Genomic DNA, 24,547 nt, shown 5'->3' on the forward strand with positions numbered 1-24,547 from the left:
AAAAGGTATCAACAATGTTTAATATTATTATTATTAGTCAATGCTGTAAAACCCAGGGAGCAATCCTAACCTTTAAATGCCTCCATGGCCTTGCCCCACTCTACCCCAGGAACTCCTGAGATTCTATGTCTCCCACCCCTTCCTCTCCACCAAGTCTAGACAACTTAATTACCCCCAACCATTCATCATCCCTGCACTAGAGAGGATCTGGGCTGTGGAGCTCGTAACTTGTATGTGGAGAAGTTGAGCAGCGAGGAAACAACAAACCATACTACAATCATGTTAAGAAAAATGTTATTTATTCAGTTACAAAGGAAACATAAACACTCCTAAGGACCAGTCCAAATCAACCGAAATTTGACAGTTCAAAGGTGTAGCACATTTAACATAACATCACATTTAGGAGCAGGAGTAGGCCCTTTGAGCCTGCCCTGCCATTCAATCATGGCTGATCTTCTAATCTAACTCCAGCTAATAACCTAACTGTGCCTTATCCCCATATCCCTTAATCCCTTTTGCAATACGAAATCTCTCTATCTCAGTCTTGCACTAGCTTTTGAATTCTTAGAGATTTATAAACTAATCTAATTTTTTATATTGTTGGAAGTAAATCATGAGACTGAGGTTGACTGCCAGTGTTAGAAGAGCTACGAGGAATTATTAGATAAGATAGAGTCTTTAATTTCAAAGAGAAGTCTCAGAAAGCACCTTATAAAGATATATAAAACATGAATCAGAGAATGGAAATCTAGAACAGTGCTTTCAGATACACAGGATAGCAGGACAAGAAACCACACATTTATAAGAACATAAGAAACTCTAGCGAGAAAAGACCAAGGCCATCTAGTTTACCTTCAACCTTCCTAGCGGTCGCATGTACATATGTCCCGAACTACCTTTGTACTGTATCCCATAATATTATTTCCTAAAAGAAAACTGTAGATTAGGTTAAGATTTGGGTTGAGAAGGTAAACTATAGAACTGACATTGGGATTTTTTTTTACACCTGAAGGTAATAAACAGCTGGAAAGGGTTTCAAGGAATAATAGTTGAGAAGCAGCTTGATATTTTGATAGAAGATGGTAGGTCTGATATTATGGAAGGATGAGATGAATGAGTTGAAGGGCTTTCTTCACATGAACCTCTCTTATAATCTTGTGATGTCTGCAATGCATATAGTGCATTTGTCTTCAGGCCTTTTATTTACCCTTTGACTTGAAGTATTCAGCTAAAATAAAAAAAAGTGTTAGCAGATTCTCTTTCTTTTGTTGTAAAAGGACCATTGTCAGAAATATGCTTGTTCCATTTCATGCAGGGCTGTAATAATAATAATCCTTGCATTTGATACAGCGCTTTACACATCTTCTAGGCTCTCAAAGTGCTTCACAGAATATACTGTAAAATGAATTGACTGTATATATTTTTGGGTGAAACGCAGTAGCCAATTGTGCACAGCTGTGTCCCACAAACAGTCGTGGATTGAAGTGACCAATTTATTATTGTGTTTTTTTCTTGAGGGATTATTATCAGGCATGCGAAGTAAGGAAACTTGCCCAAGGTTTCACTCTGCCAGGAATGAAACCCAGGTCTCTCACTTGCGAGGCAAGTGCTCTATCCATTGAGCTACAGGACACCGTATTGTTAGTTGTATTTGTAAACAGTTTGTACACTTGCAAACAAAGACAGTATCCAGTATCATATTGTAATTCTGAAATTAATTTAATGACTTGAAGACCACTTACTTTCAACTACTGGTTAGCAAAACTCCGTAAGTTCATAGTCCCACTAACTAGCACTCGAAAGTGTGTTCTACAAGCCTTAAAACAAACCTGGTTTCAGGATATCGCCTTTGAGATCACATATGGCACCAAAGCAGCCATTCTGCCCAACTAGTCTGCACTTTTGGCACAACTAGTCTGTGTCAGGGATCTTACTCCCACACATCTGGGTATTTCAAATTCAATAATTAAGGAATCTCTAAATTTAGATCAGGTTAAATCCCATAATACTCTGTGAGGAATTTCTGCTGTGTCTGAAACCTGACATAGCTGTAGCAATTAAAAGTTTATCTGAATTTGATCTCAAATAAAAAGGTTCAGTTGGATTAGAATCCTTGTCTAATCTTGTTGCTTTATATTCCAAATGTCATCATACTCACCTAATTTCTCCAAAGCTTCAACACACACACTTGGATACATGCCCTCAATGTAAGTGCCGACAATCAGAAATTTTGCTGTTTTAACTATGACCATTCCTTTTCCTTCCTGTTGAAAGAAGCCAACATTCTGCCAGTGAACAGTTCAAATAGGTTTGCAAACCATTTGCTGTAAAAATTGCAATGCGATAATTTGCTGCTTCAAAAATCATGATACATAAATCCCAACCAAAAATATAGCATTTTCTATGATCAATTTCATTTTATTCTTTGTGCACTTGTACACAGCAAGCAAAAAGTCGCAGCGATGCTTCCTGCCATATTGTGCCCAAGAAGTGACTTTAGGAAGTCAATCATTTTTTAGTATGGGAAGCCAGGTGTCCCCAAGTCTACTGTGGATATGCACTTTAAGCAAGGCAGTGCTCTGTGGGGTATGCGTGCTGTATTGGGATTCCCCTGCAGAAAGATAAACAGAACTGGAAATCATGTTTTGTTTAAAATGGACTAAGACTAGTCAATCATAAATCAAAATAGTAGAACTAAATAAATTACAAGATCGCAAGAAAAATCTAGATGAAGAAGGCATTTTGGGCCATTTCATCCCATTCTTTCACAATATCAGCCATATTGACAGGTCATTAACTGAGTAGAAAGTTCTTTAATTCTTAAAGGCTTACGTTTCTAGCATACACTGAATGATTGTCGACTCTGACACAGCTGTACTTTTCATTCTGAAAGTAAATGCCATCATCTCGGATTACATTTGCGTTTTTGAAAGCTCTCTGGAGTGTTTGAATATCCTGTAAGCGTAGCTAATAAAAACAAAAGGATTTACTGGTAAATGCAACAATAACTTGTTTCTCAACCTCCCCAGCCTAAATTACAAACTCACTGAAGCAGTGTGCAACCTCGATGTCCTGTTCAATTCTCAGGTGTCCTTCCTGCCCACACTGATCTGCTCAGCCACCCCATCCACAACGTTCAGCTAATACAAAAGTTCTGTATCCTCACCCGCGCCAAACTCTGGAAACCCATCAACCCAATCCTCTCCAGGTTCCACTGACTCCTGTCTCCAAACGGAGTGACTTTAAGATGCATACTCTCTCATACAAATCCTTTCACACTCTTGCATCTCTCTGATAGAACCCGGCTCTCTGATAGTACCCCACTCTGCCCGCTCGATTCACTTAGCTGACACAGGCCTACTGCGTATCCTGACCCCTCCACCTCACCGTTGGTAAATGTGCCTGCTGTCATTGTACTCCCAATCTCTGAAACTCCCTGCTTCAACTTCGCCCACTCATTATCCATTTGTAATCCCACCTGAAAACCTACCTCTTCAACAGTGCCTATAGTCACCTCCTTTTCCCCTCCTCCCTGGCTCAGTGTCTAATCCCAGCACTGTACAGGTCACTGAGATATTACTCTATGTGAACAACACAATAAAAATATGTTCTTCTTGTTATATAGTACCTTTCACTTACATAGGGTAATGTTTCAAAGATGTTTTTCATTTACCTGAACATACTTTAGTTTCATACAAATATAACAGTGTACATACATGAGGTATGTATGTACCTCACTTCCTCCCTTGCCTCCTTCAAGGCCGGTCTCAAGACCCTTCTCTTCGACCGTGCCTTTGGTCTCCCTCCCACCTCTCTGCCTTCCCTCACCCCTATACCACCCCTCTCCCATGCTCGGGCCCAACACCTGATTGTTCAGCGCTTTGGGACATCCTCCCGAAGTGAAAGGCGCTCTATAAATGTAATTTTGTTGTTGTTGTTGTATATGATCAATGCTGAATAATCATTTTAGGAAAGTAAAAACTTGTATTCTTCAATTATCATATGCATAGCTTCACAATTGCTGAATTGCATGGACCAGGAATAAATTATTTGAAATGGTGGGAAATTATGGAATGACATCGCCTCTGAGTTGCAGACTTTGCATTTGACAAATCTGCTTTATAAATAATTTATTTAAAAATGTAGTCTCTTCACTGAAGCTGAATAAAGATATAATTATTTCCATAAACTCTGAAACAACGGTAATGTTCTTAAAATGGAATAATAATCCTTGCATTTGATAACCCACTCCCACACTCTCTCCCCATACCCCTACAAACTTGTCCTCCGCAAATAATTATCTACTTCTCTTGTAAAAGTTGTTATCGAATCGGCTTCCACCACCCTTTCATGCATTCAGATCCAAACAACTCACTGTGTGAAAACATTTCTCCTCACCTCCCCTCTGTTTCTTTCAACAACTATTTTAAATCAGTGCTCTCAGGTTACTGACCCACCCGCCAGTGGAAATAATTTCTCCTTGTTCACCCTATTGAATCCCCTCATAATTTTGAAAACTTCTATTAAGTCTCCTCTTAACCTTCTCTGCTCCAAGAAGAATAATCCTGGCTCTCTAGCCTCTCCTGATAACTGAAGTTCCTCATTCCTGGTACCATCCTGGTAAATCTCTTTTGCACCCTCTCCAATGCCTTGACATCCTTCCTAAAGTGTGGGGCCCAGAACTGAACACAGTCTCTCGCTGAGGCCTAACCAGTGTTTTATAAAGGTTTATCATAACTTCCTGACCTTTGTATTCTATGCCTCTATTTATAAAGCTTTGTATCCCGTATGCTTTTTAAACAGCTTTATCTACTTGTCCTGTCACCTTTAAAGATTTACTGATATGAATCCCCAGGTCTCTCTGTTCCTTCATCCCCTTTACCATTGTACCATCAGCTTATATTGCCTCTCCTCATTCTTTCTTCCAAAATGCATCACTTTGTATTTCTCCACATTAAACTTAATCTGCCAAGTCTCTGCCCATTTTACCAGTCTGTCTATGTCCATTTGCAGTCTGCTGCTATCCTCCTCACTGTTTACTACTTTTCCTAACTTAGTATCATCTGCAAACTTGGAAATTGTACTCCCTATACCCAAGTCCAGATCATTTATATAGATCAAAAACAGCAGTGGTCACAATATTGACCCCTGGGGGACACCACTGCACACTTCCCTCCAGTCAGAAAAACAACCGTTCACCACCACTCTCTGCTGTCTGTCTCCCAGTCAGTTCTGTATCCGCTGCCACTGTCCCTTTAATACCGTGGGCTTCTATTTTGCTTACAAGTCTATTTTGCTTTTTGCTTTTAAGTGGCACTTTTCAAATGCCTTTTGGTTTTGCCCTGCTGGGAATCAAACCCAGGATTCTCGCTTGCGAGACAAGCGCTCTAACCATTGAGCTACAGGAATCCACACTGTACCAAATGTAAGGATTATTATTACAGAAGCAGCACACAATGTCATCACTAGGGCATCCAATACATCATATGGTCCCATAGGAGGCTGCAACTGTTGAGATTGAGGATTTATTTTCAGTCAGTCACAAAGCAAAGGATCATTCAAGGACCACTATTTGGCATAACATAACTAATTTTAAAATGAACATGTGTAACTCAATACCATCATTTCATCTTGACATTCACCAAAACAATTACAAACCTGAAATGATTGAACTCATCACCTATATTCTTACTTTAAATCCTTTGGATGTTCCCACCACTTTGCCAGTTTTTATAATGACCATTGCACAGTTCTGTACATGATTTGTTGCAATCAGAGCATTCGTCAGTAGATTGTCTATTTGGTCTAGGGTCATTATTAAATTATACTGCAAAGAAAAAAAAACACTGAATGAAACTCCGTGCACCTAACATTAATATAATTTCAAAAATAGTGTGTGGCTCCAGAAAATACTGCAATTGCAACAATAGTTTACTGAGATTGAGGATTTAATTTTCAGTCAAAGTCGTAAACCATAGCATCATTCTAGGACCACTATTTGGTGCACATTGGAAGCCAAATGAAATAATTTTCAAATGAACATGTCTGGCCTAATATCATCATCATCTTAATGATCACCAAAAATCATTATTTCCAATAGAAATCAGCTAGCTGATTGGTCTGAATTATTAAATAAACTAACCTTAGCAATACTTCAGTGGGATGAGACCTTACTTAAATTTAATACAATATTCTCTACATTGTGCATGTCTCCTTATAAACTCAGTACTCTTCCATACCTACATTTTCCCTGAAGGCTTAAAACCTTAATCAACAAATTGTCAACTTTTAACAGTTATTCTGTGAAAAGTGATATGCATTTTGTGCAGTTTATATGTTGTTGTTAGATGCTACTTCACACACTATAAGTTAAATAAAAGTGGGAATGGAAATTAAAATTATTCTTGTTCCTAAAGGTAGCAACATATATTCATTACAGTTACAAGTTTGAGTAATAATTACTCAGTTTTTAATTGTACTAAATTAAAAATGACTTCTTGAATGACTGTACATTTCAAATAAATTGTAATAATACTGACATTATAAACCAATGTTAGGTAGGTATTATTTTTGAAGAACACTGGATAGTTTGTGCTAGAAGTTCAATAGCCTCAGTCCTGTCTTTATGTGCCTGAGTTTCTCACCACCTCATTCAAAACAACTGGTCCAAGTTCGAGTGGTGCATCGTGCGAGCTGGTCCTGTCTGCTGAGGAAAGTCAGCACAAAGACTGGCCATCATGGACTGTGGATCAGTGTAGCTTTGGGGAGGACTCACATTGATGAGGGGGTGTTCTAAAGGACCCTTCACCGGAGGGCAGAGGCCGGAGTGGTCCGAGTGCAGAGACTGAGGGTGTGAATCCAGAGACTGGGGGTGTGAGGGTTTGAGACCGGGGCTGAAAGAGGGATGTGAAGGCAGTGACTGTGGGGGACAGTGACTGTGGGGGTGAGGGCAGTGACTGTGGGGGGTGGGGGCAGTGACTGTGGGGGGTGGGGGCAGTGACTGTGGGGGGCAGTGACTGTGGGGGAATGAGGGCAGTGACTGTGGGGGAATGAGGGCAGTGACTGTGGGGGTGGGGGCAGTGACTGTGGGGGGCAGTGACTGTGGGGGAATGAGGGCAGTGACTGTGGGGGAATGAGGGCAGTGACTGTGGGGGTGGGCGCAGTGACTGTGGGCGGTGGGGGCAGTGACTGTGGGGGAATGAAAGCAGTGACTGTGGGGGGTGGGGACAGTGACTGTGGGGGAATGAAGGCAGTGACTGTGGGGGGTGGGGACAGTGACTGTGGGGGAATGAAGGCAGTGACTGTGGGGGGTGGGGACAGTGACTGTGGGGGGTGGGGCAGTGACTGTGGGGGACAGTGACTGTGGGGGAATGAGGGCAGTGACTGGGGGGACAGTGACTGTGGGGGTGGGGACAGTGACTGTGGGGGACAGTGACTGTGGGGGAATGAGGGCAGTGACTGGGGGGACAGTGACTGTGGGGGGTGGGGACAGTGACTGTGGGGGACAGTGACTGTGGGGGGTGGGGACAGTGACTGTGGGGGAATGAAGGCAGTGACTGTGGGGGGTGGGGGCAGTGACTGTGGGCGGTGGGGGCAGTGACTGTGGGGGAATGAGGCAGTGACTGTGGGGGACAGTGACTGTGGGGGACAGTGACTGTGGGGGGTGGGGACAGTGACTGTGGGGGGGTGGGGACAGTGACTGTGGGGGACAGTGACTGTGGGGGGTGGGGACAGTGACTGTGGGGGAATGAAGGCAGTGACTGTGGGGGTGAGGGCAGTGACTGTGGGGGCAGTGACTGTGGGGGCAGTGACTGTGGGGGTGAGGGCGGTGACTGTGGGGGGTGGGGACAGTGACTGTGGGGGACAGTGACTGTGGGGGGTGGGGACAGTGACTGTGGGGGACAGTGACTGTGGGGGAATGAGGGCAGTGACTGGGGGGACAGTGACTGTGGGGGGACAGTGACTGTGGGGGACAGTGACTGTGGGGGAATGAAGGCAGTGACTGTGGGGGGTGAGGGCAGTGACTGTGGGGGACAGTGACTGTGGGGGCAGTGACTGTGGGGGTGAGGGCAGTGACTGTGAGGGACAGTGACTGTGGGGGGAATGAAGGCAGTGACTGTGGGGGGTGAGGGCAGTGACTGTGGGGGACAGTGACTGTGGGGGACAGTGACTGTGGGGGGTGGGGACAGTGACTGTGGGGGGTGGGGACAGTGACTGTGGGGGACAGTGACTGTGGGGGGGTGGGGGACAGTGACTGTGGGGGTGGGGACAGTGACTGTGGGGGGACAGTGACTGTGGGGGGGGTGGGGACAGTGACTGTGGGGGAATGAAGGCAGTGACTGTGGGGGGTGAGGGCAGTGACTGTGGGGGACAGTGACTGTGGGGGCAGTGACTGTGGGGGTGAGGGCAGTGACTGTGAGGAGTGAGGGCAGTGACTGTGGGGGCAGTGACTGTGAGGGTGGGGACAATGACTGTGGGGGTGAGGGCAGTGACGGGGGGGGTGAGGGCGGTGACTGTGGGGACAGTGACTGTGGGGGTGAGGACAGTGAGTGTGGGGGTGAGGGCAGTGACTGTGGGGGCAGTGACTGTGGGGGTGAGGTGCCTCACGGGTCTAACAAACTTGGTTTTAGGCTCCGCCTTCTCTTTAATCCAAATGGCTGAACAAAGGATGAAGCGCTCCTATTGGTCACCTTCCCCGCCAGTCAGGCCAGTGGGCGGCGCCATCACGTTAGGTTGCAAACTAGTGCTTGAGTCAGAAGCGTCACCATGGTAACGGGGCCGCCTCACCCCCGCCCGCCCGCCTCCCATCTCCGCCGGCGGAAGGAGAAGGCAAAACCAACAAGACAACGTTCAGTTGCGCAAAGCAAACGGCGGAACCGTGCGCCGCGCAGTGGAATAAATCGAGTGCACCGAAAAACGGGGCGATGTGCGAGCGGTACATCGGTTGGCAGTGAAATAATTGGGCGAACTACTTGCTGTGGGCAATGATATTAAGGCGCGCGCGGGGAGGGGGGGGGTGTGTGTGAGTGGTGATGTGTGTGAGTGAGAGAGAGAGAGCCGTGCGCTCCGGGGACGATGCCGGTGGTCAGGGCGAAGCCGGATATCATCATTTTCCACAGCCCCGTGGACCATTACAGCAGCATCGACACGATACACCTGTTCGTGGAGAAGAAGACGGGAGAAGAGGATGAGGAGGCACAGGCGCTGTCTGATCCTGAGGTAAGGGGGGGACAGGGGGCGGACCCCGCGTGTGGGGGCGGAGTCACACAGACCCTCAGGCGGCCCCGCTACCCGCTTCATGGCTGACTTCCACCTCAACACCAACCCCACCACCTCTCACTGCTTACACCTCACCACCACCTGACATCTCACTACCCTCACCCCCCCCCCACCCCACACACACACCCCCACCCCCACTCACCCCCCACTCACAGCCCCCCACCCCACTCACACCCCCAACCTCACTCACACCCCCCCCCACCCCACTCACCCAACCCCCCCCCTTACCCCCACTCACACCCCCCCCACTCACACCCCCCCCCACCCCACTCACACACCTCCACCCCACTCACATACCCCCCACCCCACTCACCCCCCACTCACCACCCCCACCCCACTCACCCACCCCCCCCCACCCCCACCACCCCCCCCCCCCCACCCCCACTCACACCCCCCCCCCACTCACACCCCCACCCCACTCACACCCCCCACCCACCACCCCCCCACCCCACTCACACCCCCCCACCCCACTCACACCCCCCCACCCCACTCACACCCCCCCACCCCACTCACACCCCCCCACCCCACTCACACCCCCCACCCCACTCACACCCCCCCACCCCACTCACACCCCCCCACCCCACTCACACCCCCCACCCCCACTCACCCCCACCCCAGTCACACCCCCACCCCCACTCACCCCCCCCACCCCACACCACCCCCACCCCCACTCACACACCCCCCCACCCCACCACCCCCCACCCCCACTCACCCCCCCCACCCCACTCACCCCCCCACCCCACACACACCCCCCACCCCACTCACACACCCCCCACCCCACTCACACACCTCCCACCCCACTCACACACACCCCCACCCCATTCACACCCCCCACCCCATTCACACCCCCCACCCCACTCACACCCCCCCCCACTCACACCCCCCACCCCACTCACACCCCCCCACCCCACTCACACCCCCCACCCCACTCACACCCCCCACCCCACTCACACCCCCACCCCAGTCACACCCCCACCCCCACTCAACCCCCACCCCCACTCACACCCCCCCACCCCACTCACACCCCCCCACCCCACTCACACCCCCCACCCCACTCACCACTCACACCCCCCTCACCCCCCCCACCCCACTCACACCCCCTCACCCCCCACATCCCCCTCACCCCCCCCACCCCACTCATCCCCCACCTTTGTGCTTTTCGCCCACAAATATAGTCAGTTCACTTTACAATAATCTTCTGTGAAGAGCTTTGAGGCGTCTCAACGACAGATAAGGTGCTATATCAAATGCAAGGATTGCTACAATTATTATCCCCCCTCCTCTCACTGCCCTCATCTCCTTCACTACACCCCCACTTCTTACCTCGCCATCATCTCCCCCTGCGCTGCCGCCATCCCTCAGCACATCGCCACCACCTCCTCAACCAAATTCCCACCCCGAAGCGGTGCCTCGCTTTTGCTTTGCAAGTAAAAGTTGATCACCTGCTGTGCTGTACCTACCGGGAGAGAGCTGCTCAGTATCTTATTCAAAGACTTCAAACTCTCAATTTGATCCATGATGTTCTTCAAATCAGTGGAGAGGCAGATGGCTGTGTTCAGTGTGTATGATGGCAAGTTGCTATGGAGATGCAAACGGAGGCGTGCACCGTTTGACAACTAATTTCAACTGCAGTGGCTGAGGAAAATGTCATTTCACAACAATTTCTTTTATGATGTCAAAATCACTTATCCTGTGTCAACAGCGAAGGTTGAATGCAGAATTTCAAAAAAAGACACTTTGTCAAGAATCGAATGTGTTTTGGGGCAATTGATGGATGACCTTATTAAAAAAAATCAGTGAAAACAAAATGGTTTTATATTAATCACCCAGGATCAGTATCAAACTGCTCTCAGGTAGTTTTTATCAGGCTAATGACAGCAGTATAGTGTGTTAATAATAAACCTTACATTTGGTATACCATCTTTCACATCAGGAAGAGTTCTCAAAGCGTTTGACAGAACGTACTGTAAAGCAGAGACTATATTTTATAGGCAAAACGTTGTTATTCCAGCACTGCTGTGAAATATGAATTTCCCACTCACAGTATTATTATTATTTTTCCAAGAGCAGTATCGTTTCCTCTGAATTGGAACTGCTTTATCATAGTCTATTTGCTATAAAATGCAGTGTTGTGGGGGCATTACATTGTCAGAGGTCCCATCGTTCAGATGAGAGGTAAACCGGGGTCCCGTCTGCCGAGAGACATCAACAATCCCGTGGCACGATTCGAAAAGAGAAAGAAGTTTTCTCCCAATGCTCTGGCCAGCACATCCCTCAAAAAAAAATTGATCACTCATTCCATGGCTGTTTGTGCGACATTGTTGTGTGCAAACTGTTGTGTGCAAACTGGCTGCCGCGTTTCAGCTACAAAATATACAGTCAATCCACTTTACAGTATATCCTGTGAAGCACTTTGAGATGTTTTGATGACATGAAAAGGCGCTATATCAAAATTATTATTATTTGTGGCATCTCTCTTGACCGAAGGTGCTGTCAAAGAGGTAGGTCTTGAGATGGACCGAGCTGGGGCAAGGCAAAGGCAGAGGGAATCCAGGAAGCAATTGCAGAGATTGGCGGCTGAAAGCCTGGCTGCCGATGGTGGGCAGGCTGGGCAGGGATATGAAGCTGTCTGGTGCCTATTGAATGGAGGGACCAGGTGGGTTGGTAGTGTTTTAGAGGTTTCAGAGGTAGGGTGGGGCAAGAGAATTCGTACGAAAGAATGTAACAACAAATTACATTTGTATAGTACCTTTCAGGTTGGGAAAACGTCCCAAGGCGCAGGACAGTCAGGGATTTGAACTCGAGCTGGGGTTGGGATCACACTGGGTGTAGCGCAGGGAGAGTAGGGGTAGGAGGGTGACCGAAGGTGTGGTCAAAGTGGAAGGTCTTGAGGCAGCAAGGCGAAGGGACTGGGATGGAGTACTAAATGATGGGGGCAGAGAGGCTGAAGGCTTGACCGCCAATGTTGGGGTAGCTGGGTGAGAGTCATGGAGCAGGCGGGAACCTGCTGAGCAGAGGGTTCAGACAGATCTGTATGGAGTTAGCAGGTCAAAGAGGTAAGAAGGGATTTGAAGGTGAGCACGAGGGTTTTGAACTGGGGGATGTGGAGCCAGTGGACCCATGTGACGATAGGGGTGATAGGATCACGGAGTCTGGTGCTAGAGAGGATCCAAACTACAGAGTTCTGGACGCTCTGCAACTTGTGGAGGGAAGAGGTGGAAAGGCCAACAAGCAGGGAGTTAGCGTAGCCGAGCCTGAATGTAATGAATGAGCGGATGAGGGTTTCGGCGGCCTGAGGGTTGATGCGTGGTGGAAACGGAGCGATGTTGCAGAGGTGGGGGAAGGCAGACTGGGTCATGGCACGGATGTGGGGCAGAAAGGACAGTTGAGGGTGAAACAAGACACCGAGGTTCCATATTGGCTGAGCTCTAAGTGTGTGTTCAGAGAGAGTGAGAGATGTCATAAATGAGGTGCGACATAATTCCAATTCAGAAGAAACCACTTTGACTTGAAAAACAACATTTTGAGCTGGGAATAACTGGAGTGGACGTTTCTGCCCTCACTCTCTGCAATTCCTTCCTCTGCCTTGCGCCTTCTTGGTCAAGAGAAATGCTACAAATAATAATAACTGGGCTGGCAGTGGAATAACTATTTATGTACTCTCCATCATCTTTACTGAACTTCAGTTTGCTAGAATCTCATCTGGAAGCCAGTAATCCTTCTGTTGAGGGTGTGTTCATTATTTTCTATATTTATTTACTTCTGCTTCCTTCCATCACCTGGCACTGTATAGCATTCTACTAATTTATCCAAGAGGTAAATAAATCTGTTTTGATATACTTGTTAGTTTGAATCAAATTACCAAACTGTGACAGATGGAATAATACTGCTGAAACATATTTTTGAGTAGTCTTCATACAGAGTTCTGTATCTTAGTGGTTAGAGAACTCGCCTCGCAAGCGAAAGGGCCTGGGTTTGATTCCTGGCAGGGCGAAACATTGGGCAAGTTTCCTTACTCCACACGCCTGTTTACCTAGCAGAAAGTGGTCACTTAATCCACAACTTTTTGTGGGACACTGCTTTGCGCAATTAGCTGCCGGGTATTGCCCACGAAATACACTCTTTACAGTATTTCCTGTGAAACGCTTTGAGATGTCTCGAAGACGTGATAGGCAATAAGGCGATATATCAAATGCAAGGATTATTATAATAAACTGATGTTGTGAAACATTCAAGCCACTAGATGGAGCTTTGTGATGGAAAGATATTTAGTCTTCTTTGAAATGAATATTATGCAGTCCACACATTCCTTTACATATTGAAGTGCAAAAGACTCGCTTACCATTTAGGTTGCACTCAATCACTACTGAACAAACAAACAATCTTTCTTGTACAGCCATCTGCCATGCAATTTTTGTGCAACAGCTTTGTAGCTCTGTAGCCTCTGTTATTATATTGTAGACAGTAATGGGTCTTCCACCTAAGCTTTTTGCTGTGATCAAACTAAGTTTGTAATTAGATTTCTAATCATTGACAGTGATATGCATTCTGAATTTGTCCTGAATTGTGCTTTACTATACGCTACCCTAATACAGGATCTTCAACCTATATTTGTAACTGCGTTTTATCGAAGCAGGAGATACTTAACTGAAAAAAAACAATTTATTTGCCTCATTGAAGCCAACATCTCTCACAGTAAATGGCTAAAATAGATTGTGGCTGTTTGCTGCTCCCACTCCACCCCAGAATGCCCGTTTGCCTCGCTCCTTCCCTGCTTCAAGGTCCATCTCAAAACCTTCCTCTTTGTGCCTTCGGTCATCTTTCCTCTCCCTGCTTGTGTGCAATCCCTCAATTGTCCAGTGCCTAGGACATCCTCTTGATGTGAAAAGTGTTCTATATATACAATTTGTTGTTGTCTTATGTTTAAAGCTGATCATTTGTGGCTTACATTAGTTAGTATTGCAGAATTTATGCCAGTATTCCACTTTTTAATTTTTTTTATTTGTTACCATTAACTTCAAGGCCCTTTACGGACTTGCGCCCTCCTACTTCTCCGACATGCTGACCCCTTATCATCCTGCTCTCTCCCTCTGCTCATCAGCTCCAGCCTGTTCCATATCCCCCTCCTGACCCTCCCCACCATCAGCGGTTGGGCCTTCAGTCTCTTTGCCCCCAACCTCTGGAATTCCATCCCACATTCCCTTTGCCTTGCTCCCTCCCTTGCCTCCTTCCGGGCACGCTGCAAGACACTCCTCTTCGACCATGCCTTCGGGTACCCTCTCTGCTCTCCACCCTCCCTTATCCAACCCCCCCCCACCCCCCTCCCAAATCCCTGATTGTTCAGCACCTTGGGACTTTCTCCCGATGTGAAAGGCGCTTTACAAATGTAATTTTATGTTGTATTACTGTTTTGAAGGCAGGACTGATCAAAGTTGTGCTGATAACTTTTGAAATCTACGATGTTTTCTAATTCTGTTTCTTGGTATAGGCTAGTTCTGCAACAAAACCTCTCAGAGAATCAAGGTCGGAGAAAAGGGTATCAGATGACTTGAGTGCTTTTACAGATTTAACAAAGCAGGAGTGTCTAGCATGGCTTTCAAAGAAATCTTTTGATCATCTTCAGGTATAATTTTAATTAATTTATTTTTAAGGTGTTCTTCCGAAAACAGCAATGTTTGTCACATGATATTACATGAATTTGGTAGAAGAAATGAAAACTAACTGCTTAAAACAGCATATTTTATTTTCATGTCACTAGATTTTTCATGTAATTCTGTAGTTTTACCCTATTGCTTTATTAAAAAGCATATCAGCTCAGTGAGGTGGATGAGTTCCGGCAAATGTTGTCATTTAATGCTAATTTTTAAATGTTTTCAAAATGGTAGAAATGAGGTGTAAATAAAACTAGGTTAATCTATAAATTGGTTGGTGTTCAAGCAATCACAATAAAAACCAAGCAGTCTCGTTCATCAAACCATGTTGTCTACTTTCATTATACTTTTGCCATCTGTTCAAATGTAAATTAATTTGGCCGCTCATCTTGTTGTTTATGGAATTTTGCCAGTGCAAATTAGCTCTACATTTGCCCAATTCACTTCATATCTACTCAACTATATTTTGTGAAGCACTTAGATACTACATGAAAGGTGCTTCAAGAATGCAAGTTATTAGTATTATTTTGCAAATTAATTTTCTAAAATTTGATTAAAGGGCATGTTCTTTATTTTTTTTTAAAAAAGTGTCCTGATGAATAATGTGTAAAATTTAACGAGTAATTAAATATTTTTTTGAAAGTTGAACTTGAAAGTAGGCTATTGTAAGTTGGTGAAGCACAATTTAGAAGGAAAGTACCAACTGATGGAGTCCTGTAGCTCAGTGGTTAGAGCATTCGCTTTGCAAGCGAGAGACCCGAGTTCAATTCCAGACAGGGCGAAACCTTGGGCAAATTTCCTTACTCCACACGCCTAATAATAATCCCTCCAAAACCAAAAACAATAATAAAAATTGGTCATTTTCAATCTACGACTGTTTGTGGGACATTGCTGTGCGCAATTGGCTGCCACGTTTGCCCACAAATATACAGTCAATTCACTTTACAGTGTGTTCTGTGAAGCGCTTTGGGACGTCCTCCCGACGTGAAAAGCGCTATATCAAATGCAAGGATTATTATTATTATTAACTCTAAAAATTAAAGTAGTTTTTCCGAGTTCCTGAAATTATATTTGCACCTCAACTTAAAAATGCTGACATTTGAACGTTTCTGAAACTTGAAATTGCTTATTAAATATCTTCTTCAGGCTAAAGTAAATATGGAATACAGTGAATCTGATGCTCTTTGCCAGACAATTCGTGACACAGAAGAAACCTTTATAAAGGTATGAACTGTTAGATGCTGACTTTTAATCTTATATTTTCCTCTTCCAGAGATTTCTTCATTTTTTTACCTGTTCAGCAGTGGGCATTCTGTTTAACCATTTAATTTTTGTATCATAGGATGTGAATAAATACTTAGCCCATACAGACATGCTAAATCTGCGAAAGAAGGAGCTCCTCTATAAGAAGTGGACGGAGTGTGTGTACAACCCTCAGCAGCAGAAACTCAATGCAATTACAAACCAGGGAATTGAAAGGAGACGTGCTCCTATTTTACAATACTTGGACTACTGCAATAAAATGGTAGTGAGAGAAATATATTTGTAATTAATATTTGAATGCAGTCTGTCTATTGGTGGAAATATTTGACCATCTTCCCTTTAACAGGAACCTGTGCTTTTGGAAGATTATAACCCAGATGACTACAATCCATATGTACTCCACATGTGTAAACCTCAATACCTTAAGGTATGAAGTGTGAATTGATACCATTAACATCTGAAATGTTCTTGTGTTAATATACAATCATAGAATGCTAAACCACAGAAACAGGCCATCCAATCCATCAAGTGTGATGCATTGTTGTTTCTCTCCTCATGAACCACCTAATATAACCCCACTGCCAATGAAACATCTATCTAATTTCCTTTTAAAATAATACATGGACATTGGTTCAACTATGGCTTTGGCAGAAATTTCTGGATTTCAGCCACACACTCTCAGTGTAAATATTTTTTCTAAACTTCCCTTTAATTTTTTATGTTTATCTTAAATTTGTTCCATCTTGTTATTTGACTAGCCGACCAATGAAAACAAATCTATTTATCCTATTGAAACCTTTCATTCTCAAATTTTTTTATCAGGCTATTTTGTATCCTCACAACTCAAGTGAAAAGATTTACCTGCTCAAATTTTCCCTCATAACTGAAACCTCCCATCCGTGGTAACATTCTAGTGAATTAAAATTAAAATAACTAGATTGATCCTCAGACTCTGTCGGTTTCAAAGTAATTTCTCAGTAATAATGTCCTTTTTCTGCAGGTAAAGGATTCACTTCTCAAGAATCCGATGCATTTTCAGAGTCAGAGCCGGTTGGAGGAAGATAGTGTGTTATTGCAATGTCAAACAGGTTTGAAATTTTGGAAGTGAAAGTACGCACTTCAGCATAATAAAATAGTTTTGCATGGCCGTCTTTAAAATCAATAAAAGCAGGGGAAAGAAAGGAAGAGTTAATCTGAGGCAGAGAATGGTCCAGTAACTTTAACACGCTCTTAAACAGGAGAGAGTTTGTAGGTGCACTTATATTGGTAAAATCCCATTGTAACAGAGCAAAATAACTAATTTTCAAAGAATGAGAATGGATAAAATAATAATAATAAGCATTTAGTAGATGTTTTAAATATGTCATCAGAAAAATTAAAGGCGAAGCTCTGTTCTTGAGCCTGTTTCTGCAACTTCATTGTGATAAGACCTGTTATAGTTGGAACATCTGCTTTTCAAAAGGCACAATCTGAAGCATGGACAAAAAAGATGAATTTGAAGAAATGCCTTGCCATGAGTGCTAGGAACTTGTAATACACCTCAAACAAACTACGCGAGGTAGTTGTTCGAAGCCAATACCTGGAGACCCAATTCGATTTATTCGTGGAAACGGTGACAAAAATGCAAAGGATCACCTATTTTTGGCAGCAACTGCTGGTGGCTCCTGTGCTGAATGCAGCAAAAACAGCAAATGGTTCATCGCATATTGCTAAGGAGAATGTCAGCAGTGGAGAACGATTGACTTCAGCTGCCCACAACTGAAGTGAAGATAAGACACACAAATGAACAATTCAGACTTATTCAGTGGAATACTGAAGAAATTTGGCATATAATGTTCATAAAACAAAAGTCCTCCCCTGTTCAACATAAGGAAATGCGAATTTTCGAAAAGGCCTTGAAATTTGAATATTTATGCATTGATTAAAAACAATTGTAAAAAGTTGGGTGCATTTGTTGTGAAGGACAGAGAGGGTACACTTAAGAAAGTGTGAAGAGAACCACACGAGTTTTATGGATTTTCTCTCGAGTGGTAGAATTGCTGTGAAAGATGCTTCTTAAACATTTAGCAGTGGAGAGAGTTTTGCAAGACATCTGGAAAATTATGCTACTGAAAGGTTATGTTGCGATTCTGGTGGTCTACATTGCAACTCGTACCTTTCCGAGATAAAACCTGAAAATGCCATTAACTTGCAGGGCTTCCTCAGGCCACTGAAACTCTTTTTCATGCCTTCATCACCTTCAGGCTCGACTATGCAAATGCCCTGCTTGTTGGCCTTCCCAACTCCTCCCTCCACAGGCTACAAATAATCCAGAACTCTGCAGCCCATGTCCTCTCCGCACCAAACTCCGTGACCCCATCTCCCCCATTCTTATCCGACTCCATTGGCTCCCTATCCTTCAAAGGATCCAGTTCAAAATCCTGGTCCTCACCTACAAAGCGCTCCATGGCCTCGTCCCACCCTACCTCTGCGACCTCCTAACCCCCTACCAACCTGCCCGTTCCCTCCGCTCAGCCGGCTCTGGCCTGCTCCACGTTCCCCGACTCACCCGCCCCACCATTGGCGGGAGAGCCTTCAGCCACTGCCCCCAACCTCTGGAATTCCAACCCCCAATCACTCTGCCTCGCCCCCTCCTTAGCCTCCTTCAAGTCCTGCCTCAAAACCCTTCGACCATGCCATCGGTCACCCCCCCCTTCCCCATCCCTCCCTTTTCCCCCCTTGATCCCAGTTTGGGTCTGAAATGCTGTACACTGTCCAGTGCCTTGGGACGTCCTCCTGACGTGAAAGACGCTATAAAATGTAATCTTGTTGTTGATGCAGTGGTGGAAAAGGAGCTAGCTTCCCTGTACCAATTTGTATGTCCTTGCCCATGGCTTCAGAGATTGCAAATTAATAGAGTTAGAAAGACAAGGTCTCTCCCTATCTGTCTAAACAAAATGGTGAGCCTTCCTCAGTATCTGGAGAAGAGAGTCTTTGAGCAAGAGCAAGCTTCTCTCTTTGCCTATGATGACACAACTGGCAGCTTTGATGAAACATAAAGGGACTAATGAGACTTTGGAACTGTGAAAATGTGTAAATTACCTTCTCTTGCTATCAAAAGAAATTGCATTACCTCAAGTTATTTCCTGCTGAACCTCGTGTCTCTTTTGCACTTGCACTGAGCTTGCCTTTGTTCCCTGCACAAACCTCCATTTAACATAAGCATTGTAGAAGTTGAAATGCTAACTGCTAGAAGAGGGATTGAGAATGTGAATACACCCCATATCACTGCATACCTATCAAATGTACTGATTCCCAGAACTTGAGGATCCTGCTCATAGCCTTGTGTCGCGATTCCCTTGCATGGTTGCAAGGCCAAGAAGCTTGTTGAGTTACCCGTTGCTTGGCTCAATTGTTGGATGGTGTATTGTTGCTCCCAGAATTTAGCTTGTCTATTGACCTTGCACTTTTTTTTAAGTGGTCCTTTAAGCAACATCTAGTTGAGTGTATAAAATTACTGAACAGGTGGGTGGATAATAATAATAATAATAATCCTTGCATTTGATATAGCGCTTTTCACGTCAGGAGGACATCCCAAAGCACTTCACAGAACACACTGTAAAGTGAATTGACTGCATATTTGTGGGCGAACGCGGCAGCCAATTGCGCACAGCAATGTCCCACAAACTGTCGTGGATTGAAAATGACCAATTTAATTATTGTTTTTGGTTTTTTGGAGGGATTATTATTAGGCGTGTGGAGTAAGGAAACTTGCCCAAGGTTTCGCCCTGCCTGGAATTGAACTCAGGTCTCTCACTTGCAAAGCGAGTGCTCTAACCACTGAGCTACAGGACTCCACGATGTAAAAAAGGACTTTCTGACATGATATAATCAACAACAACAACAACAAAATTACATTTATAGAGCGCCTTTCACATCGGGAGGACGTCCCAAAGCGCTGAACAGTCAGGCGTCGGGGCCCGAGCCCGAGTTTGTCGGGGGGAGGAGTGGTGTAGGGGTGAGGGAAGGCAGAGAGGTGGGAGGGAGATCAAAGGCACGGTCGAAGAGAAGGTTTTGAGATCGGCCTTGAAGGAGGCAAGGGAGGAAGCGAGGCGAAGGGACCGTGGGATGGAGTTCCGGAGTGGGGGGTCAGAGAGGCTGAAAGCCCGGACACCGATGGTAGAGTAGGAGACATAGAGCAGGCCAGAGCCCGCTGAATGGAGGGAGCGGGCAGGTTGGTAGGGAAGTCAGCAGGTAAGAGAGGTAGGAGGGGGCAAGGTCATATATAGCCAAATAAGGTGAGGATGAGGATCTTGAACTCGATCCTCTGGGGGATGGGGAGCCAGTGGAGTTGGGTGAGGGTGGGAGTGATGGGGTCACGGAGCCTGGTGTGTGAGAGCACACGAGCTGCAGAGTTTTGGACGATCTGCAGCTTGTGGAGGGAAGAGTTGGGAAGGCCGATGAGGAAGGAGTTCCCGTAATCGAGCCTTGAGATGACGAATGTGTGGGTGAGGGTTTTGGCAGCCTGAGGGGTGAGGCAGTGGGGGAGTCTGGCAATGTTGCCGAGGTGGTGGTAGGCAGTGCCGGTCATGGCGCGAATATGGGGGAGAAAGGACAGTTCAGGGTCAAACAGGTTCCTGACTGGCTTAGTGAGGTTGAGTGTACAGCCATGGAGGCTGATGCTGCCATTGCCTCAGGTGCAGAGGTGCTGGCGTGAGCCAATCAGGAGGGCCTCGGTCTTGCTGACGTTGAGTTGTCCAGGACTTGATGTTGGACAGGCAGTCGGTCAGGACGTCAGTAGTCCTGGAGTTTTCAGGGTGGAGGCAGAGAGGTCGAGTTAGGTGTCATCCGCATATATGTGGAAATTTATTCCCAAGTCTGCGGATGACGTCACCAAGGGGGAGCATGTAGAGGGTGAAGAGGAGGGGACTGAGGACGGAGCCTTGAGGAACAGTGCGGGGGCTGGAGGAGCAGCTGTTTGCCACGAAGAAGTGGGGGCGGTGTGAAAGGTAGGACCTGAACCAGTCAAGGACAGAACCTTGAAGGTTGAGGTGGGAGGAGAGGCGTTGGAGGAGGATTGAGTGGTCTATGGTGTCAAAGACAACGGAGAGGTTGAGGAGGACGAGGAGGCAGAGGAAACCCTGGGGCAAGGAGGTGGAACTGGGATTTAAGGAGAGGGGTAGGAATGGGGTCGAGGGAGCAGTTAGTGGACTTCATGGAGGTTATCGTGTTGAAGACAGAGGAGGGCGTGACAGATTCAAAGGTGTGGAAGGAGGGATGGGTAATTGTTGGATGGGTAATTGTGTGGGGTGGAGGTAGGGAGGGGTTGGAAGTTAGGAGGGCAGTGGCAGCTGAGCAGATTCCCTTATTTTGGACTCAAGGAAGTCCAGCATTTTCTCGCAGTGAGAGATGGTATGTACAAGGTTATATAAGTAGGAGATTTAAACTTGCATACAGAGTAGGAGAGCAGTACAAGTAGAAAAAGCAGTGCAGAGTAAGTTTGTAAACCGTGTGTCTTATTATCAACAAAGGAATGGACCATACTTGCCATATTTATAAGTAATGAGCCAGAACTACTTAGCAGTCTGTTAGTAAGAAAGCATCTTGGGACGTCCTCCCGACATCCAGCGCCTTGGGACGTCCTCCCGACGTGAAAGGCACTCAATAAATGGAATCTTGTTGTTGTTGTTGTTGTATCTTGGGAATAGTGACCATAGCATGATTAAATTCAATATCAGGATTGAAGGGAAGAAAGGAAGATTACAAACCAAAATGCTGAAGGGCTGAGAAAGTAATTAGCTAAAATAAGATAGGAGCAATTGTTGATAACCACTGGTATCAAAGAAAAGAAGTCTTTAACTTTCATTTGAAAGTGCAAATGTGTGGAAATCAAAGTTATTGTCTGGAGCCATTTCGAAGTAGGCAATTATAAATAGTGTAAGTCTAGAAAAGCTGATATAAAGGGAGACATTTAGACATTAAGGGAAATTTGGAATAATGTGGAAATTATGAGTTTTACAGAGGATGTGAGATAAAAGGATGGATAAACATGAGGTGGGAGGATCTGGGATGGGAGGGTGGGGGAGTTCCAAGGATCAAATATTATAAAATTATGCATCAACAACAACAACAAAATGACATTGATCGAGCGCCTTTCACGTCGGGAGGACGTCCCAAGGCGCTGGACAGTCAGGGGTCAGTGGAAATTTATTCAAAAACGTAATTTGTACGAGCAATCCACAGACCAAGAATTGTAAAATTAAGCATCAATAAAAATTTATTCAAAAATGTAGTTTCATCTAGGTCAAGTAATCATCAGATTTCTGCATTTGAAAAGATCAGGAAAATTGCTCAAAACATTTTCAACATTCCACTAAAATACAGATTTAGGTTTGTACTTGTATTCTTGCAGCAGTCAACAGAGTATTTTGTTAGCTCGGTAATTTTATGTACTGCCTCTTCTCTCTCTCTCCCCTAACCAGGGAAGGTTTATACTCTGCAAGAAATTAATGAAACACAAAAGGCAAAGTCGTCTTTGATTCCACTGTGCCGTGAAAATATAGATCCTTCATTTTGGCCAAAAATACCACTAGGATATATTGATAGTGAAGTACGAATAAGAGCCAGGTACAGGATGTTTATAAACATATTTTTTCTTTTCCTTCGTCTCTTTCATTGCTGCACTGGAATATTCTTTCAATCTTTTGTGCTACAGTGAATTATTAAATGTAACCAACACCACATCTAAGAAATATGTTCATTATTCTCCAGGTGCTTGATCAGTTTGAATAACTTTATAAATCCTTAACTAAGATAGCGACTAGGAGATCTAAAGAGAATTTAGGAGAAACTTCATGCAGAGAGTAATACAAATGCAGAACTCGCTGCCCAAAGCAGAAGATAATGATACATTTAAGAAGAAGCTGGATTATACAGATGAGGTTGAACTGTATTGAAGGAAGTAAGGAGTGGGTGGAGATTCACGTGGAGTATATGAACCAGCACAGACTTATTGGGCTATTAATGGTAAATGTTAGATAGAAAAATAAACTTGAGATATATCTATAACATCTATGATATAGCTAGCTAGAAAAGAGCTGTACACAAAAGGTGTGGGAATCTGAGGAAGATGAGTGGGGAATATGAGCGACCCAAGACATGGTTCAAGAGAGCGGTTTTAATGGGGGGGAGGGGGAGTTGAGGCAGAGTGATATTGTGATGGAGTCTGAAAGTTTGGCTGCCAATGGTGGGGTGGAGGGTGCCGAAGGCTAAGTTTATGTAATGGAGGCAATGGAGACTGAAGCTGGAGGATATTTTGAAGAGGTAGGGTGTAACAAGGAAGTAGAGGAATTAGAAAGTCACATTCCAGCTTTGAAGTCCATCTGAATATTTGAATAAAGACCTATTATTTTATTATTTTTGTATTATTATCCTTGCATTTGATATAGGGCTTTTCACGTCTTCCAAACGTCTCAAAGCGCTTCACAGCATATAATGTAAAGTTAATTGACTGTATATTTGTGGATGAAACGCATTTAAATTTAAAGTCATGGATTGAAGTGACCAATTTATTATTGTTTTTTTCTTGAGAGATTATTATCATTATTATTAATTAGTAACAACTCACATTAACAAAGAGGGAAAAAAATTAAAACTGGATTTTTTTTACACAGCGAGTCATATGATTATGGAACCAACAGTTCCACTATTGACAATTATTCAGATTTATTCATGTTGTGTCGTGCCACTAAGTGTTTCAATTTAAATTTTTTTTTTTTTTTAAATGAAACTGTTAGTCTATTCAGTCTCATCCTTCCAGCAGGATAATCATTATTGCCTCATTCAACCATGCTAACTTTATATAAATAGTTGCATATATAACAGATTAAATATAAATTTTCTTTGTTTACTTCATATATTTAAAGCTTTTAAAATTGAGTTTTAACATTACTTTTTTTTTATCTATAAAGAGTACGAATACATTGGGAACCTAAGGAAACAAGGAAGACCAGTTGAGTTCCATCAATATCCATTTCGCTGAGAAGATGCAGATCTGTGGCACAAATTGGTGGGGTGTTCTCAAACTACCTGTTGTGGTGTGGAGACCTCAGACTTACCAGATGGAATTGTTGTTAGAGGCAAACTAGATCTTTTTCTATCATTTGAAGCCTCATTATGATCAATTTAGAATAATTATAAATAATGTAAAATATTTAATACAAAATGTAGTGATCAGTATGTTCCATACTGCTTATATGAAATCAATTAGGACTAGAGTCACTTCAATTGCCAGAACCCAAGCCCGAATGTAATTTTGGTGTACAACTTGTAAGCAATTAAAAGTAAATTTCTCCTCCTCTTATTTGGGATTGGTT

At 44.5% G+C, this 24,547-nt stretch overlaps 2 protein-coding genes across 10 annotated transcripts; one reads left to right on the forward strand and one right to left on the reverse strand.

Annotated features, from left to right (window-relative positions):
• Positions 1 to 498: 498 nt before the first annotated feature.
• Positions 499 to 10,980, reverse strand: pfn4 (profilin family member 4). Of its 6 annotated transcripts, none has more exons than XM_007903296.1 (5): positions 10,740 to 10,980; positions 5,693 to 5,827; positions 2,833 to 2,967; positions 2,159 to 2,264; positions 499 to 1,228 (listed from the first exon to the last, which is right to left on the reverse strand). In XM_007903296.1, exons 1-5 carry the CDS (start codon positions 10,794 to 10,796, stop codon positions 1,200 to 1,202), a joined length of 462 nt encoding a protein of 153 aa, XP_007901487.1. In that variant the 5' UTR covers positions 10,797 to 10,980; the 3' UTR covers positions 499 to 1,199. The 6 variants fall into 6 exon arrangements, with proteins under 6 accessions (XP_007901487.1, XP_007901489.1, XP_042189597.1 ...); XM_007903298.2 differs by lacking the exon at positions 10,740 to 10,980 and adding an exon at positions 10,603 to 10,729; XM_042333663.1 differs by lacking the exon at positions 10,740 to 10,980 and adding an exon at positions 6,776 to 6,938.
• On the forward strand, positions 8,817 to 24,534 carry fam228a (family with sequence similarity 228 member A). Of its 4 annotated transcripts, XM_007903289.2 has the most exons (8): positions 8,817 to 9,219; positions 14,768 to 14,902; positions 16,077 to 16,154; positions 16,273 to 16,455; positions 16,540 to 16,620; positions 17,194 to 17,281; positions 22,655 to 22,799; positions 24,143 to 24,534. In XM_007903289.2, the coding sequence occupies exons 1-8, from the start codon at positions 9,076 to 9,078 to the stop codon at positions 24,186 to 24,188; spliced, it is 900 nt and encodes a 299-aa protein (XP_007901480.1). In that variant the 5' UTR covers positions 8,817 to 9,075; the 3' UTR covers positions 24,189 to 24,534. The 4 variants fall into 4 exon arrangements, with proteins under 4 accessions (XP_007901480.1, XP_007901482.1, XP_007901485.1 ...); XM_007903291.2 differs by lacking the exon at positions 22,655 to 22,799; XM_007903294.2 differs by lacking the exons at positions 22,655 to 22,799; positions 24,143 to 24,534 and adding an exon at positions 17,656 to 18,286.
• Positions 24,535 to 24,547: the final 13 nt, after the last annotated feature.

The sequence above is a fragment of the Callorhinchus milii genome, unplaced genomic scaffold (genome assembly GCF_018977255.1).
Source record: "Callorhinchus milii isolate IMCB2004 unplaced genomic scaffold, IMCB_Cmil_1.0 Scaffold3, whole genome shotgun sequence".
Taxonomy (NCBI): domain Eukaryota; kingdom Metazoa; phylum Chordata; class Chondrichthyes; order Chimaeriformes; family Callorhinchidae; genus Callorhinchus; species Callorhinchus milii.

Excerpts from the sequence above, each read along its gene's own strand:
- fam228a (XM_007903289.2), top strand. The coding sequence starts at position 9,076 with ATGCCGGTGGTCAGGGCGAAGCCGGATATCATCATTTTCCACAGCCCC. Across the intron at positions 14,903-16,076 it reads AATCTTTTGATCATCTTCAG|GCTAAAGTAAATATGGAATA; the intron begins GTATAATTTTAA and ends TATCTTCTTCAG. Across the intron at positions 16,155-16,272 it reads CAGAAGAAACCTTTATAAAG|GATGTGAATAAATACTTAGC; the intron begins GTATGAACTGTT and ends TTTGTATCATAG.
- pfn4 (XM_007903296.1), bottom strand. The coding sequence starts at position 10,796 with ATGGATCAAATTGAGAGTTTGAAGTCTTTGAATAAGATACTGAGCAGC. Across the intron at positions 5,828-10,739 it reads TACTGAGCAGCTCTCTCCCG|TATAATTTAATAATGACCCT; the intron begins GTAGGTACAGCA and ends TTTTCTTTGCAG. Across the intron at positions 2,968-5,692 it reads GAACATCCAAAGGATTTAAA|CTACGCTTACAGGATATTCA; the intron begins GTAAGAATATAG and ends TGTTTTTATTAG.